General features: G+C 26.7%; 1 protein-coding gene across 2 annotated transcripts in view; it reads left to right on the top strand.

The window, feature by feature from the left end:
- The window catches only part of LOC101236489 (cytochrome b-245 heavy chain), a 62,164-nt gene that overhangs the window by 45,132 nt on the left and 2,343 nt on the right, over positions 1-14,689 (top strand). For both annotated transcript variants that reach the window (XM_065792657.1, XM_065792658.1), the window contains exons 11-20: positions 2,826-2,934; positions 3,143-3,235; positions 4,625-4,696; positions 4,772-4,834; positions 11,108-11,162; positions 11,249-11,309; positions 11,449-11,485; positions 11,561-11,643; positions 12,113-12,233; positions 12,457-12,528. In XM_065792657.1, the coding sequence (XP_065648729.1) occupies positions 2,826-2,934; positions 3,143-3,235; positions 4,625-4,696; positions 4,772-4,834; positions 11,108-11,162; positions 11,249-11,309; positions 11,449-11,485; positions 11,561-11,643; positions 12,113-12,233; positions 12,457-12,528 (766 nt within the window). The remainder of the gene's footprint in view (positions 1-2,825; positions 2,935-3,142; positions 3,236-4,624; positions 4,697-4,771; positions 4,835-11,107; positions 11,163-11,248; positions 11,310-11,448; positions 11,486-11,560; positions 11,644-12,112; positions 12,234-12,456; positions 12,529-14,689) is intronic.

The following is a 14,689-nucleotide window of genomic DNA, read 5'->3' as shown; positions in this document are numbered from 1 at the left end:
ATTAATGCATTAAATGTAATTTACCAAAAAAACTTAAACATTAAAAATGAAAATTAATTTTTTTTTTTTTAGTAGTTATAAAATAATTACAATGATTTTGAATTTAACAAAAAAAAAATTAAAATTGAAATAAAATGAGATAATGACTTTAAGTAATCCTGTGTAACAAACAATATTGCACCAATATTGTTTATTTATTTGATATACTATACACAATATTGTGCCAATATTGTTTGTTAATCAGGATCACTCAATCACACTTTTTGCATAATCAAAGTGATCAGAACAACTCTTGTCTTTCTCCAAACTTGGTAATGATTTTCAAAAACTTTTTTAACACCTAAAACTTCTGCAATTGTAGATACGGCAATAGGTTCTTCTCTAGTCAATCTGAAACATTTTTTTCAAAATAATTAAAACCCCTAGATCATCAAATATGTCTAAAAAAAAGTCTGAATTATTACTATTTAAATCTTTTTTATGGTAACTTTTAAACATAATTTAGTTTAATTATTAGAAATCAGACTATTAAGTAGTTATTACTTTCACAAACATGGAACCAATAAAAATGAATATATGATTATTTTTGCATCCATTTACAACAAACCTGATGTAATAAATATCAGTTAAATACAGAGTTATTTGTTCTCCACTTTCAAGAATATTTTTCCTTTTGCGTCAGAGACAGGTGTACTAACTAAAATTCTAGCAACAGTACAATAAGGGTTTAAGTCTTAGCAACAGTACAGGATTAAGCATTAGCAACAGTACAATAAAGTCTTTTTTTTTTAATCATACATAGAATTAAATCTGAGGTATCTTTTAAAACTAATAAACTGTGATTTCTTTTCATCTTATGGAGAATGGATCATCACTTTATCCCTAGAAATGAATGATTTTTAAATCATAAAAACTTCACTAAATGTTATACAGCTTCTCAATCTGAGTTGTTAAGTTAGCTTCTAACAGCGTCTTTCTTAAGTTTTTCACATATTCCGTGTTGTTTTCACTCTAACAGCAAAAATGTGAAAAAAAAACTTCCTTAGTAGAATAAAAATTAAAAATATGAAAATGATTTATACTAAAATTTTGTTCAAATGTTTCAGTCACTAGTATAAACAGGCTATTAAAACTTTCTCTGCATATCTTGAGCATTTTACTTTTTAACCAGTTATTATAAATTTAGTTTATCTAAAGGTTGATATGCTTGTCTAGTTTATGGCACCACACCAACCATCATTTATGACAATACACCACTCACTTTACTTTGGTTTTGATGACCTTCCTTATTTTTTAAAATACATACACTAAGAGTTGCATTTTCTACTTCACCTTTCTATTTCTTTCTTCACCTTTGAATATTAGCTACTTTTCTGCCTTAATTATAATTTTTTATTGTCTATAACTCTGGTACAAAGCACTACTGAGTCATGCCCTTATTCAATAATCCACAAGCGTTCTTAAATTTATGTGGCAAGATATCAGAAGCTCTGCCCACTTAGCCTCTTCAAAATATCATAAAAAATTATCATAAGAAAACAAAGTATACAAAATATCATAAACAATTGGGGACACAGTTCATAAAACTTGAAGTGGTATTAGTAAAGTGAAATTATTAGTAAATTAGTAGTATTAGTGAAAGTGTTGTTATTAAAAATATGTTGATAAAACCCGAGTAAAAAAAGTTAATCCAACACATTTGTCAAACATGCAGACATTCTCAAAGGGTTTGTGGTAATTTCCAGTAAGTCTAATAATATGGCGAGTCGCTTTAGATGCCCCACCACCTCCACCACCATCTTCCTCCTGGATTTAGCAATAGAAAACTGTAAACAAATAAAAACTTTTTTTTTCATTCGCTGTACCTTTTACATTATAAGGTTATTGGGACTTTTATATAGTAACTAAAACCACTTGACTTGAAATCTTGTTTATTTGCCTTATACGTAGCTAGAAAATATTCATTTATCAGTTCATTTTCTTAATTAGCTGCTAAATATTTTATAAAAAATACATTTACATAAATGGCTTACCCATATAAAAAAAAGGTGTTTTGTGTCACTTATTGACATGTAAGGTAATATAGCTAGTTTGGTTGGCTATTACCTTTTCTCTGTTTGATTATGATTGGTAGTTATGATGATTAGCTATTGGCTTTCTTTACTTAAACTTCTGTTACTTACACGTAACAGAAGTGGTGTAGTGATAGAGCTCTTGCTTTGTCTGCTAAAGATTTAATACAAAATAACTATTTTTTTACTTTATTGGCGCAAATATTGATGATTTAGTTTCGCTTGGAACGATGTATGAACAAAAATTAAAAGTTTATAAATTACTTTAATTCTAATATTTAAATCAGTTTAGCTTGTATAGTACTATTAGTACAGTTTAACTTGTATAGTACTATTAGTGCAGCTTGTATGGTACTATTAGTACAGTTTGTATAGTATTATTAGTACAGTTTGTATAGTACTATTAGTACAGTTTGTATAGTACTATTAGTACAGTTTGTATAGTACTATTAGTACAGTTTGTATAGTACTAGTAGTACAGCTTGTATAGTATTATTAGAACAGTTTGTATATGACTATTTGTACAGCTTGTATAGTACTATTAGTACAGTTTAACTTCTATAGTACTATTAGTACAGTATAATTATAAAAAAGCATTGATTTTTTTTTAAGTTACAAAAAGACTTAGTCTAGTCAAAAAATTTAAACTAGTCAAAAAGACTAGACAAGTTTATTGTGAAATTGAAGTCAAAAATTTTTAGTTTTTTAGGATATGATTGAAAATACTAAAAAAACTTTAATATTCAAATTTAGCAATTTGGTTCGTTCTCAAAACAATGTTGCACAGAATAATCCAGAAAAATGCATAAAAGATTTTAATATGTGTCCTATTCTGCCACAGTTTTCTGCAAAAGGTCCAGAGGTACTTATTTTGTTAAAATTCCAAGATTTTCCAAATTTTTTTTTCTATTTCAACTATTTTAAAACTCACCTTAAAAACTTTACAGTTTGTAATTTAATAAATTAATAAAAATTGTATTTATTTTTATGTATTTATTTTTTCTATATTTCTTATTTTTAATTTGTCAAAATTTGAAAAAAAAATGTGTTTATTTTAAAAACATCTATAGACCTGGAAATGGATTGTTGGACCAATGTTTTTATATCTTATTGAGCGTTGCTTGCGTTTTTATCGATCATTTCAAACTTGTGAAATTAAAAAAGTAAGAATTTAAAAAAATTATTGTTAGGTTTTGTGTTTTAAGAAATACAGTTGTAATAACTTTGAAGTTTTTATTTTTTTTACAAGAACTTTGCTTTAAAAGTTGCAATTTGTAAATTGTTTTAGAAACTATATTTAATTTATAGCTCACTTATAGTGACAGGTGACACATGTGTAGCTGAACTAATTATAACCATGTATAGATATCTACTATAGCAAATATAGATAAACTATTGCTAACTAGTTTTGCTTATCTTTATACCGTACAGCTTTTACTGAAGAAGAAGAAAAAAACTATGAATAAAAAAACAATACATACATAAATATATATATATATATATATATATATATATATATATATATATATATATATATGTATATATATATATATATATATATATATATATATATATATATATATATATATATATATATATATATATGTATGTATGTATATATTTATATATAACATGTATATATATAACATGTTACAACTAAAAATCTGAACAAACTTTGAAAATGATCTCTTAAACAGAGTTATCAGTTTTATTAATTTAAAAAGCGTTATAAAAAGAAATGTGATAAACAAAAACAAAAAATTTTTTATAATTTTGTAAAACAAAATTATAAAAAATTTTTTGTTTATCACGGTTGGTCAGCACGGTCAACTCTTGTGAACTCACTTTTTTTTTTTGAGTTTTACCTCATTAGATGTTGAATCTGGATCAGAGATATAATACTCCGTGTTGAAAGAAAGCCCAGCATTGTTTATAGGAAATAATTTTTTTTCCGAAAAAGTGCAACAAATTTTTGGCACTTTGGCGCACAGCTGCTTTCTGACCCAATGTTCTTTTTGAGGCTTTAATTTTTTTATGATAACGAATGCTAGTCTTTTTATTAATAATTTTGGAAATATACTGCTGGGAAACATTGAATCTGTTGGCTAAACTTTACTGTAAAACACCATCCTTCTTTTTGATCAACTTTTCTAGGCGTTTTATGTTTCTTAGGCATTTTTTTTTCAGTCTGACCACTTCCGGCTTTTATTTCTTGTCCCATATTTTTGTTACAGTATAATGTGCAGAGTCAATTTTCGGACATTGACCTAAAATTGACTCTGCACATTATAAGTGATTAACAATAAATATTTTGTTCTCATTTGAATCCAAATCCGAAAAAGTATACATTCATTTTTAGAGTGCCTCTTGATTATTCAAGCTTTTAGACATGTTTAATTAAGTTCTAAGAAAAAGACTATAGTATATTGTAGAGGATTAAGTTTGCAACAAATTAGGTAAAATTATAAAACATTGCTAGATATATATATATTGAAGCTATGTTTGTCCAGATTTTCAGTTGTGACATATATATGACATCTGTTGCATATTAGGTTGTGAAACATCCATCCAGGGTTGTTGAATTTCAGCTACGAAAACCTGGATTTAAAGCATCTGCTGGCCAGGTAGTTTTAGCCAATAATTTTTTTTATGGCTAATTTTTTTAACTAAGTTTTAAAATAATCTTATTGATTTTTCAGTATATCTTTCTTCACTGTCCAAGTATATCACCACTTGAATGGCATCCTTTTACTTTGACCTCGGTAGGTTTTTAAAAATTGTTTATAAAACTTTTTTTTTTATATAAACATAAGTTGTTTTTTTTTACCATGTTAAAAATAGAAATAATAAATCATAAAAAGAAATACCCCCTAATTTTTGTTAGATACCAGTTTTTGAATTTTTTCTTCTTACTGGGTATGAAAATGAATATGCAACTATAAAACAAAAGAACTACCAAAGCTATAATATAATAGCTTCGGTCTTTATATTTTTTTGAATTTATTGACAAAACAACAATTGTCATTCAAATCACTGATTCAAAATTTATTGGTTATAAAATAATTGGACCTATGTTTATTGATTCTAAATTTGTTTCAATGGTTTAACTCAAAAGTGTATGCATATATAGTATATTTAAACTTGTTTATATAGTAATAAATATATAGTAATAAATAAAAAAGTATATTATATATAGTATAAGCTTAATAGTTAGCATGAATAGTCATAAGTGTCTTAACTACTATTTCACACATTTGTCAAATATGTTGACACTTTTATAAAAACCTTTTTTTTTAAATATATTAATGAATGGTTTTTTTTTTTGGTTTTTTTAAATTTATCTCGCAGACATAGTATGCATTTTTTTGAAATATTATTATACGCAGGTGCTGTTTTAGGGACAAATTCAATACATAATTATCAACTTTTAATTCCATATTTATTTTGACATGTTTTTAAAAATTTTTATTATATCTTTTCTAATTTTTCAGTCAATAAATTATAATAAATCTGGTCCATAGTTCGATAAAATTTAAAAAGATATTATAAAATTTTTTTTTAAAAAGAATTGGCTTTCAAATTGAAATAAACATAAATTTGAAAATTGTGAATTTAAAATTGGGGCACAGCTAACATTTTTTATAAATAACTCAAAAGCTTCTTTCAAAGTGTAATATAAATATTGATTTAAAAGGTTGTTTGCTTCTTTTTCCCATCCAATTGAATCTGAGCTAAATTTTTTTGTGTTGGGTGATGCTTGAGAAAATCTACTAAAAATGCTAGAACATCACTTTAAAAACATCTCTAAAGCTTTAAATATGGTGAACTCGCAGAATTATTTACAAAAAATTGAAATAACTTGCATTTGATTTCCAAAACTTTTTTTATATTTAAAAGATGAACTCAGTCTTTGAGTTTTAAAAGTTTTAATTTCAGAGTGCATTTTTTTTCTTTCGTAAAACAAGCTGTTTTTTCATGGTTATTATTATTATTATTATCTAGTACATTTTTATAAATTTTCCTTGATATCTCTTAGACCTTCAATTAGATGATATGTAATTTTTTTGTTGTTGTTTTGATGTACTCTACTCTAATTGTAAATTTTGTAAACTGATATTGATACATTTCTTACATTTTTTTAATTTCCTTTTTCATTGTGGTTTGTTTTGTTTGACCTTACAAATAAGCCCAGTATTAATATTGGGCAATATAAGGATTTTGGGTAAAAAATACCTGGAACCTGAGATTGTAATTACTAGTCGCAACTTGCCTAAAGTAGCAACATGATATCTAAGTTTCCTTTTCCTTTGTACTCGCTTTTTTTTTCAAAGTTATAATCAAACATCATTTTACAAATATCATTATTTAAAAAAGAAAAGAAAAGAGGGTCTAATAAACGACCCTCTTTTCTTTTCTTTTTTAAATTTTTAATAATGTGCTATAAATACTTGAACATATAGTCTTGAAACAACTTGAAAATAGTTGTACAAAGAAAAGCATTATAGCTTAAACCTAGGAAAAATACTTGTTTATTAATATAACTTACATACAAATCTTTTTTTAATTTTATTCATATATTTTAATAATTTGTTGGTCTTCTTTTGGCTTTAATTACTTGCAAGTGTTTTGGCATTAATTCTTTAAGGCATTTGATTTGAATATTGTCAATATTTGGTGATGGTTTAACAACAGCTTTCTTAGTAATAGTAATAGTAGTTAAAACTGTAAATGCATCAACAGCGAGTAAGTTAAAAACTCACTTTGACAGCTTTTGATAATATGCAACATTTCAATCTGAAATTTAAACAAAAATAGTTTTTAAGGTAATTTTTGATGCTAAATATGCATCATTTGTTCTTGAAATTATTTATATTTGTTAAATTGACGGTTTCCAATGGCAATGTGCTCCATAAATTTGCAGTTCTGTTTATAAGGAATGATAAAATATAGCCATTATCATCTTTATTATCATCATCATCATCATTATCAGGCTTTAGTCTTCCTCTTTTAAGCTGTTTCTCTACTGTAAACAATCTAGAGCATTTTTTTTTCTTAACTAAAGCTCATTCATGTAAGACACTCTCTTCAAATTTTCTACCACAACCATTTTCTACTGAAGCTGCTACCTCTCTACATGTTGATACCTAAATTACTTTAATCTTTTCTAACAAATATTATTTGATACAACATTTTCTCTAATCTGTCTAAGATTATGCCTCCTTTTCTTGTCTTGCTAGAGTTACACCACACATCCATCTGATCATCTTCTCTTTCGGCAATTACTACACCATATAAATACTAAAGTTTATATAACAATGATAGGATATTGTATGCCAGCATCTAAATAAATAGCAAACAGGTATGTTTATATCCATAATATGTATGCAAAAGGTCTTGGAAGCTTTTATTACTTCTCTTCAGTTTTAAGACTCATTCTACTCCACATTTTTCAACATTAATCACTTTTTTCATCTTTTTTATAAGAATATCTTTCTTAAGAACAAATGTCCTTTATATTATTGCAATAAGCTAATGTATAATTAAAGTCCTGTCTGATGTAAAGCTCTGTTGTTCTCAGTTTACTAAATCTTGTATCTTATCTCAGAGAGACTTTTTGCTAGTCTATAACAGTTTCATTTACTTAAGTAAGTCTAATATTTAATCTTTAATTCATGGGTCTGATCTTTTTACCTCTCTCCAGAATAAAGCAGAGTTATTTGCAAAGAAATCTTACTCTAATTTGACCCTTGAATATGATGGCCATACTCTTCCTGACAGTTAAACAGATTAACTCATTGTTAAACATCGTAATCACTCTGGCTTCCGATTCTAAAATTAATTCTTATTTAAACACTTCTACAGTTTGTACTCCAGACAAGATTTCCATCAAAGTTGTAAATAAGTGTTCTTTAGAACTCTTTTCAAGTTTTGCTAAACTTTTAAAGCGCTAAATAAATGGTTCCAATTTTTAAAACTCTAGAAAACACTTGGACCTCTCCAATTATCCTGCGATTAGTCTTCACTCTGTTATTAGTTTCTTTATATAAAGGTTTTGAGGTTATTAAATTTGTTCTTTCTAACTGCAGTAGTAGATTTATTCTTGAAGGCCTACCCTCTTCCTTATTTCAAGTAACTTTAAGGGTACCACAAGGTTCTATCTTTACTCCTGTATTAATTCTTATCTACAATAATGATCTTCATGAAGTCTAAAGTGGCTCTATTTGCTGAAAACTCAACTTTATACTTTTGTCTTGACAAAAAATCTTCACTTTTTAATTGCTTAGATCAAGCTGCCAATTTTAAATCTGATCTCTCTTCTGTAACAGCCAAAGCCTTGCTGTGGCTTATGGATTTATATTCTGGACTTGAAATCTGCAATTTTTGTTAGGCAACAAAACTTTTTTATTTACTGCAATAAATCTTGTAATATTGTTGGCATTCCTATATTGACGAATAACAACCCTCTTACTCTCAGACTAAGTTTAAAAGCACATTGTAAATGTAATTAGACCTGCTTTATCTGCCAAGCTTGAGCCACTCTCCCATTGTTATAAAGTTGCGTTTCTTTCTTTTTTCTACAAATACAACCATGGACAATGCTCAAACGAGCTATCATCTCTATAACGATAAACTGAAACTCATTCTTGCTTGGCTATTTATTCAACAAGTTGCATCCTTTTACTGTATTTGTCCCTTCATGCTATAAAATCTTTTTACAGCATGATAATTAATCCAGTTTTTTTTCTTGAACATCAAAAAAACCTTATAACTTTTACCCAACTTTATGTTCTCCTTTTTTATACAACTTACAACTTTTTATGTCTTTAATTATACGTTTCCTAGTATTTTAACTGATTCTCTATTTTAAATTAACTCATTATTTAATAGTGGTTGCTTGCAACCTTGTTTGAAGTAAATTAGTGTTAAAAAATATATTGTTGTATACCATTATTTAATAAATAGTAAATGTAAGCATAAAATTATAATGTATTAAGGATTATAAATTTTTTCTAGCCCCGGTTATCAACCCCTACTAAATCTTATCATTTTGCTGGGGCTAGGTTTGCAAAAAGTCTCATTTTTAGCTGGGGCTGGGGCCTCGTTCATTGACATTATTGACACAGGACTGTAGTTCGATGCATTTAACTTATACCCTTTTTTAAAAATTAGCATCACATTTGCTGCACACCACTCTAGAGGCAGGTTACTTTTGTTGTACGATGATTTGTAGATTAACGTAAGTGGCAATGCTATTGACTTTGCACATTGCTTTAATAAAATAGGATGTAAATTGTCTGCACTACACACTTTGTATGTATTTAGTGTTTCAAGTCGATTCAGAATATCTATATAATCAATAAAATTATCATTTAAATCATTATGACTTATTAGTTTATCTGTTATTAATGGCCTTGTGTTGCTTTCGTTTACAAAGGAACTGTGAAACTTGTTACAGTACCATTAGTGTTCAAAACGGCTTTAATTGATTGCTTGACTGTTTACATGTTTAAAGAGAAGTTTTGGATTTGATTTTGATTTTATTATCAGGTTTCTTTCATAGTCTTTTCTGGCTAATACAGCTTCTTTTGATACTAATTTTGTTATTGTTTTGTATGCATTGACCTTTTCTGCATCTTTCCATTTGGCTGCTAAATTTACATATCTTAGATTTTTTTTTTATTCTTACTAATTCTTTAAGGTTATTGCTAAACCATGGATTTCTCTTGTGTTTGTGTTTTGCATTAACATCAATTTTTGGTATATATAAATTACTAAGATGAGTTAACTTTTTTGTTTATTTTTGTGTAGTCTCCTCTGGTGTATTCAAATTTATATTTTGGTGTTCTGCTACTCTGTTTAATGTTTAGTTTAAGTTTAAATGTCAATATCAAGTGCTCCTTGTTTGTACAACCCAGGACTTCATGTGATTGTAGCTCATATATTTTGTTACTATCATTGGTAAATATTAAGTCCAGTGTGTTTTTTAACTGTTTTTCTGACAGTTGAAAAGTTGAATCTTAACATGCTGAAATAAAAATTTGTCATTTATTATATTGGTAAATATGTGTTCCATTGAATTTTCTCTACTATTTACACTCTCAACATATCGACTATTCCAGATAATGTTTAAAAAATTAAAAGCTCCTAGTATTACTACACCTGCATATATTTTAATTTCTAGTTAATTTTTTGCACCATGTATAAATTGTCTAAGATCATTCATATCTATTTGATTGTTTGGTCTATATACACATCCAATGAGGTATTTGATATTTCTAATTACAACGACAGCTCATATTTGTTCTTTTTTGCTGTCCTTATTACTAATACTTATTTCATATGATGTGAGGTTGTTCTCTATGTACAAGGCAACTCTACCGCCTTTTTGTCTATCAGATCTATTTTTCTTATATACGGTGTAACCTTCTAACTTTGCAATGGATTAGCCTTTGGGTGCCATATTGCTTGGCAAACAGAGTTTTTATTGTGTTTTTAAAAAAAAAAAAATTATTAATTGTTTAAAATAATATTCTAGAAATATAAACTCAATAATAAGATAAGTCTTCATAAATTAAAAAATTAAAAACATTCATTTTCATAACAAATTATCAATGAAACCATTTTTTACAATTATTTTATGTGCATGCAAATTATTATGTCTGAGAAAAAAAGCAAAAGTGTCAATACAAAGTAAAAAATGTCAATACATAGCAAAAAATGTCAATACGTAGCAAAAATGTCTTATTTTATACATAGCAGTTCATCAACATCATCATGATTATCACTATCATTGTCAACATTATTAAAACAGGTTTATTAAAGAATAATAAAAAATAAGATATTATCTATTCTTCAATAAACCTGGTGATGATAGTTATAATGATGTTGCTCAGCTTTCCCTGATTTATATTTTGTAAAATACTTTTGTAATGTTTTACAAATTAAATGTGTTTTAAATCTTCTAGTTATGAATTAATCTTTTAGTTTACATATTGTAATATTTTTAAGACAGAAAATTTGTATTTATGGTTTAGTGTCCTGAGGAAGATTTTTTTAGCGTTCACATACGCCAAGCTGGAGATTGGACTGGTAACTAGTTATGTTTTAAATTTAAATCTTGCTATGATATTTATAATTTTATTAAAAATTTTGTTGAAAATCACAATCTTTTGTAGAAGCACTGGCAAAATACTGTGATGGTAAATCTGATAATGTGGACACTTCAAAGATACCAAAGTAATTGAATAAACATTTTGTGCTTATTATAAACCAGGGAACAAAACTATTATTCTATAAACCAAATAACAAAACTTATTAAGTACCAAAGAAAATTCTTTTATAAAAGTTTTTTTTAAAAACTGTTTTATTTTTTTAGTCTGGCAGTTGATGGTCCATTTGGAACAGCTAGTACAGTAAGTTTTCTGGATTTTTTATTTTTTTTATTACATTATACAGACTATATTTTATTTATGTCTCTATCTTTTAAGGATGTGTTTCACCACGAAAACTTGATGTGCATTGGAGCAGGGATTGGAATAACTCCTTTTGCATCCATATTGAAAAGTATATGGTATGTTTACACCTACATTGAGAGGTTTTTAGGTTTTTTGAGCGCAATATGTTTGTTCTGTTTTATTTTTACATAGGTTTGAATTTTTTCTGTTTTTATATAAATTTTAACTAAATAATATCGATAGTAAATCTAAGTATATTTAAAGTTTAATTACATTTCTTATATTTAAAGTATTGTTAATAGTGTAACATATATTTAAAGTATTGTTAACAGTGTATCATATATTTAAAGTATTGTTAATAGTGTAGCATATATTCAAAGTATTGTTAACAGTGTAACATATATTTAAATTATTGTTATTAGTGTAACATATATTTAAAGTATTGTTAATAGTGTAACATATTTAAAGTATTATTAATAGTGTAACACATATTTAATATATATATATATTGTTACATATATTCACAGCAATTTAAATAGTGTAATATGTATTTAAAGTATTGTTAATGGTGTAAGATATATTTAGGTATCGACACCACCGTGGGGATACAACGTTGAAAATTAAAAAAGTGTATTTTTATTGGATATGTCCAGATACCAATGCTTTTGAATGGTTTTCAGACTTGTTGCAATCACTTGAAGACCAAGTAATGTTCTAGAAATCAAGATGTTAAACATTTGTTTTATTACATAAAAAATAAAATAATTATCAGATAATCAGATAATTTATGTGTTTGTTGCATAAATTATGCATTGTTTCGATATAGATTCTTGAAAACATTGTTTATAGTATAAAAAATCAAGTAATTTGTAGATAAGATGTTTAATAATCTCTAGTATACCAAAATGAACAGTTTTTTGATTGTTTAGATGACAGAAAAAGGTTTGCTGGACTTTTTGGAATATAACATCTATCTTACCCAAGGATGGGGAAAAGGAGATGTAAGTTGTTTTTTGTTTTTTTTGTGTTCGTTTTTTTATTAATAATTTACTAATTTATTTTATGAAAAGATATGTCTTTTAAAATTGTCAATTTAAAACCTTAAAAATTGAGGGGAAAATGTTTTTTTTCCGGTTTGTTGGGATTTATTCAAGTTTGCTTAACCTATTAGTGCCAGAGAAACTGTTTTTTCAAACATTATAAATATTACTTAGGGCTGCAAATGCTTAGACGCAAAGAGATTTTTTATTTATCTTAAATATTTATTGTGTAATACCCTAAAACACCCCAGTCCTTTTAAGGGCGTAATGACACTGCCTAAATGTAAATACTAAAAATGATACACATATTTAGAATCACTTAATTACCATGACAAGCTAGATTTACAGAAAAAAGAAAAAATTGCAAATTTAACTACAAAATTGTAAAGGTTATTAAATAAAATCAAAAACACTATTCTGAAAAACGATTTATTATTAAATTATTTCAAAATGTTTTACAACTTACTTTCAGTGATAGTCTTTAAAGCAACCAGCGACATCACAGTTTTTGCATTTAAAATGAATGACAGCATTGGCAAACTCCTTTTACTACTGTTTTTATAACAAAGTGTGGCCTGGTATGGTTGTACCTGAAATAAAATCTCATCAAAATAACAAAGTATATTTTTTCTAAAATATGTTTTTGATAATTATCATAAAAATTGAAAAATTGATCGCCTGTTTCCTGTTGATTGATAGCATGAAAACCTCTTTTTGGGACACCAAATTTCTGTACTTATGGTCAGTGATTTATCTATTTTGACTGACTGTCATATAAATTCATACAATTTTGACTGACTGTCACATAAACTTTAACAATGTGATCTTTTATACCTTTTTCTTTCGTTTTTTTTTCTTTATCTTACCTTTGTTCCTTATGATCCTTTATCTATTTTTTTTAACCTAGTTAAACAAGTTGCATTGAGATAATCTTCAAACTCAGCATGTTTGTGATGATTCTTTTCCTTATTCATTAAATACCGATTTCTCCAGATGTAGTGATGCAATCGCCAAGCCTGAACCGTCTGCACATTTAACAACTATGACCAATGAAACCAGTACTACTTTTTGAAACTAGTTGAGATGCTGTAGTTCTTTGTACTTTGGTTAAATAAGTCGACTCCAACCATTGTCTTGTTATCAATCACCATATGAGGACAAAAAACTTTAATGCCTTAAAAAACCTAACACTGAAACCCTCATAAAAGTACATTTAATGTTTATGCAATTAAATTAGTACAAAATCAAACACTAAAAATCAACTTATTGTTTACTAATGTAGTTTAAATTTTCTTTTTTTATAAAACAGTAATTAAAATAATAATAAGTTACCTTTTAGAACGAACTTCCTGGCACTGTACTTTTTTTTTTTTACATTAACTTGCTGAGCAGTTGCCTCTGATAAACAAGCAAGTAATCAGTTGCCCTTAACTGGAAAGCAAAAGGTACTAGGACCACTTTGCAAAGTTATGTACTTATTCTTATAGAAACTTAATAAGTATCGTAGTTTAATTAGGTTTATGTCTTTTTAAGGATGTCTGGCACTTGTGGGTTAATATTTATCAAAATTAGAAAAAAGATATTATTTATTTTTGAAGTCAAGTCATATAAAACACTTAAGATTCCTAATAATCAAAGAATTCACACATTTCTCCAAACTGTAACCTTTGGCTTATAACCATGTGCTTTTCTAAATATACGTATGTATACAAAGATTACACGTAGTACCGAATTTAAAAATTAATATGCTTTTAAAACAAAACAAATAAAAAAAAGAATATTTACTTGTTTAATCTAAATAATATAAATAGTTGTGCAAAATGTTATACCACCAGTAATTTTTAATTACAAAATTACAACATAAGAAATAACAAAATTTCCGCCCAAATTTACTTGGCGCCTTGCACAATGCTTCAGAGAATTGATGAAGTTGCAAAAACTCCCAATTTTAAATAAACTTTTTTTTTTAACTTTTTTTCATACTCTCAGACATATATTTGTGGTATCAGACATAAAGTAATTTTATTGAAGGCTCAAGCTTTCACTGAACTTAATGATAGAAAAGGTAAAACTCCATGATTTTCGCGACATTTATGTTTACATTTCAAAATAATATTAAAGT

The sequence above is a fragment of the Hydra vulgaris genome, chromosome 03 (assembly GCF_038396675.1).
Source record: "Hydra vulgaris chromosome 03, alternate assembly HydraT2T_AEP".
In the NCBI taxonomy this organism is placed as follows: Eukaryota; Metazoa; Cnidaria; class Hydrozoa; order Anthoathecata; family Hydridae; genus Hydra; species Hydra vulgaris.
Note: the sequence above shows the minus strand (reverse complement) of the source record. Positions and strands in the feature narration are given on the sequence as shown.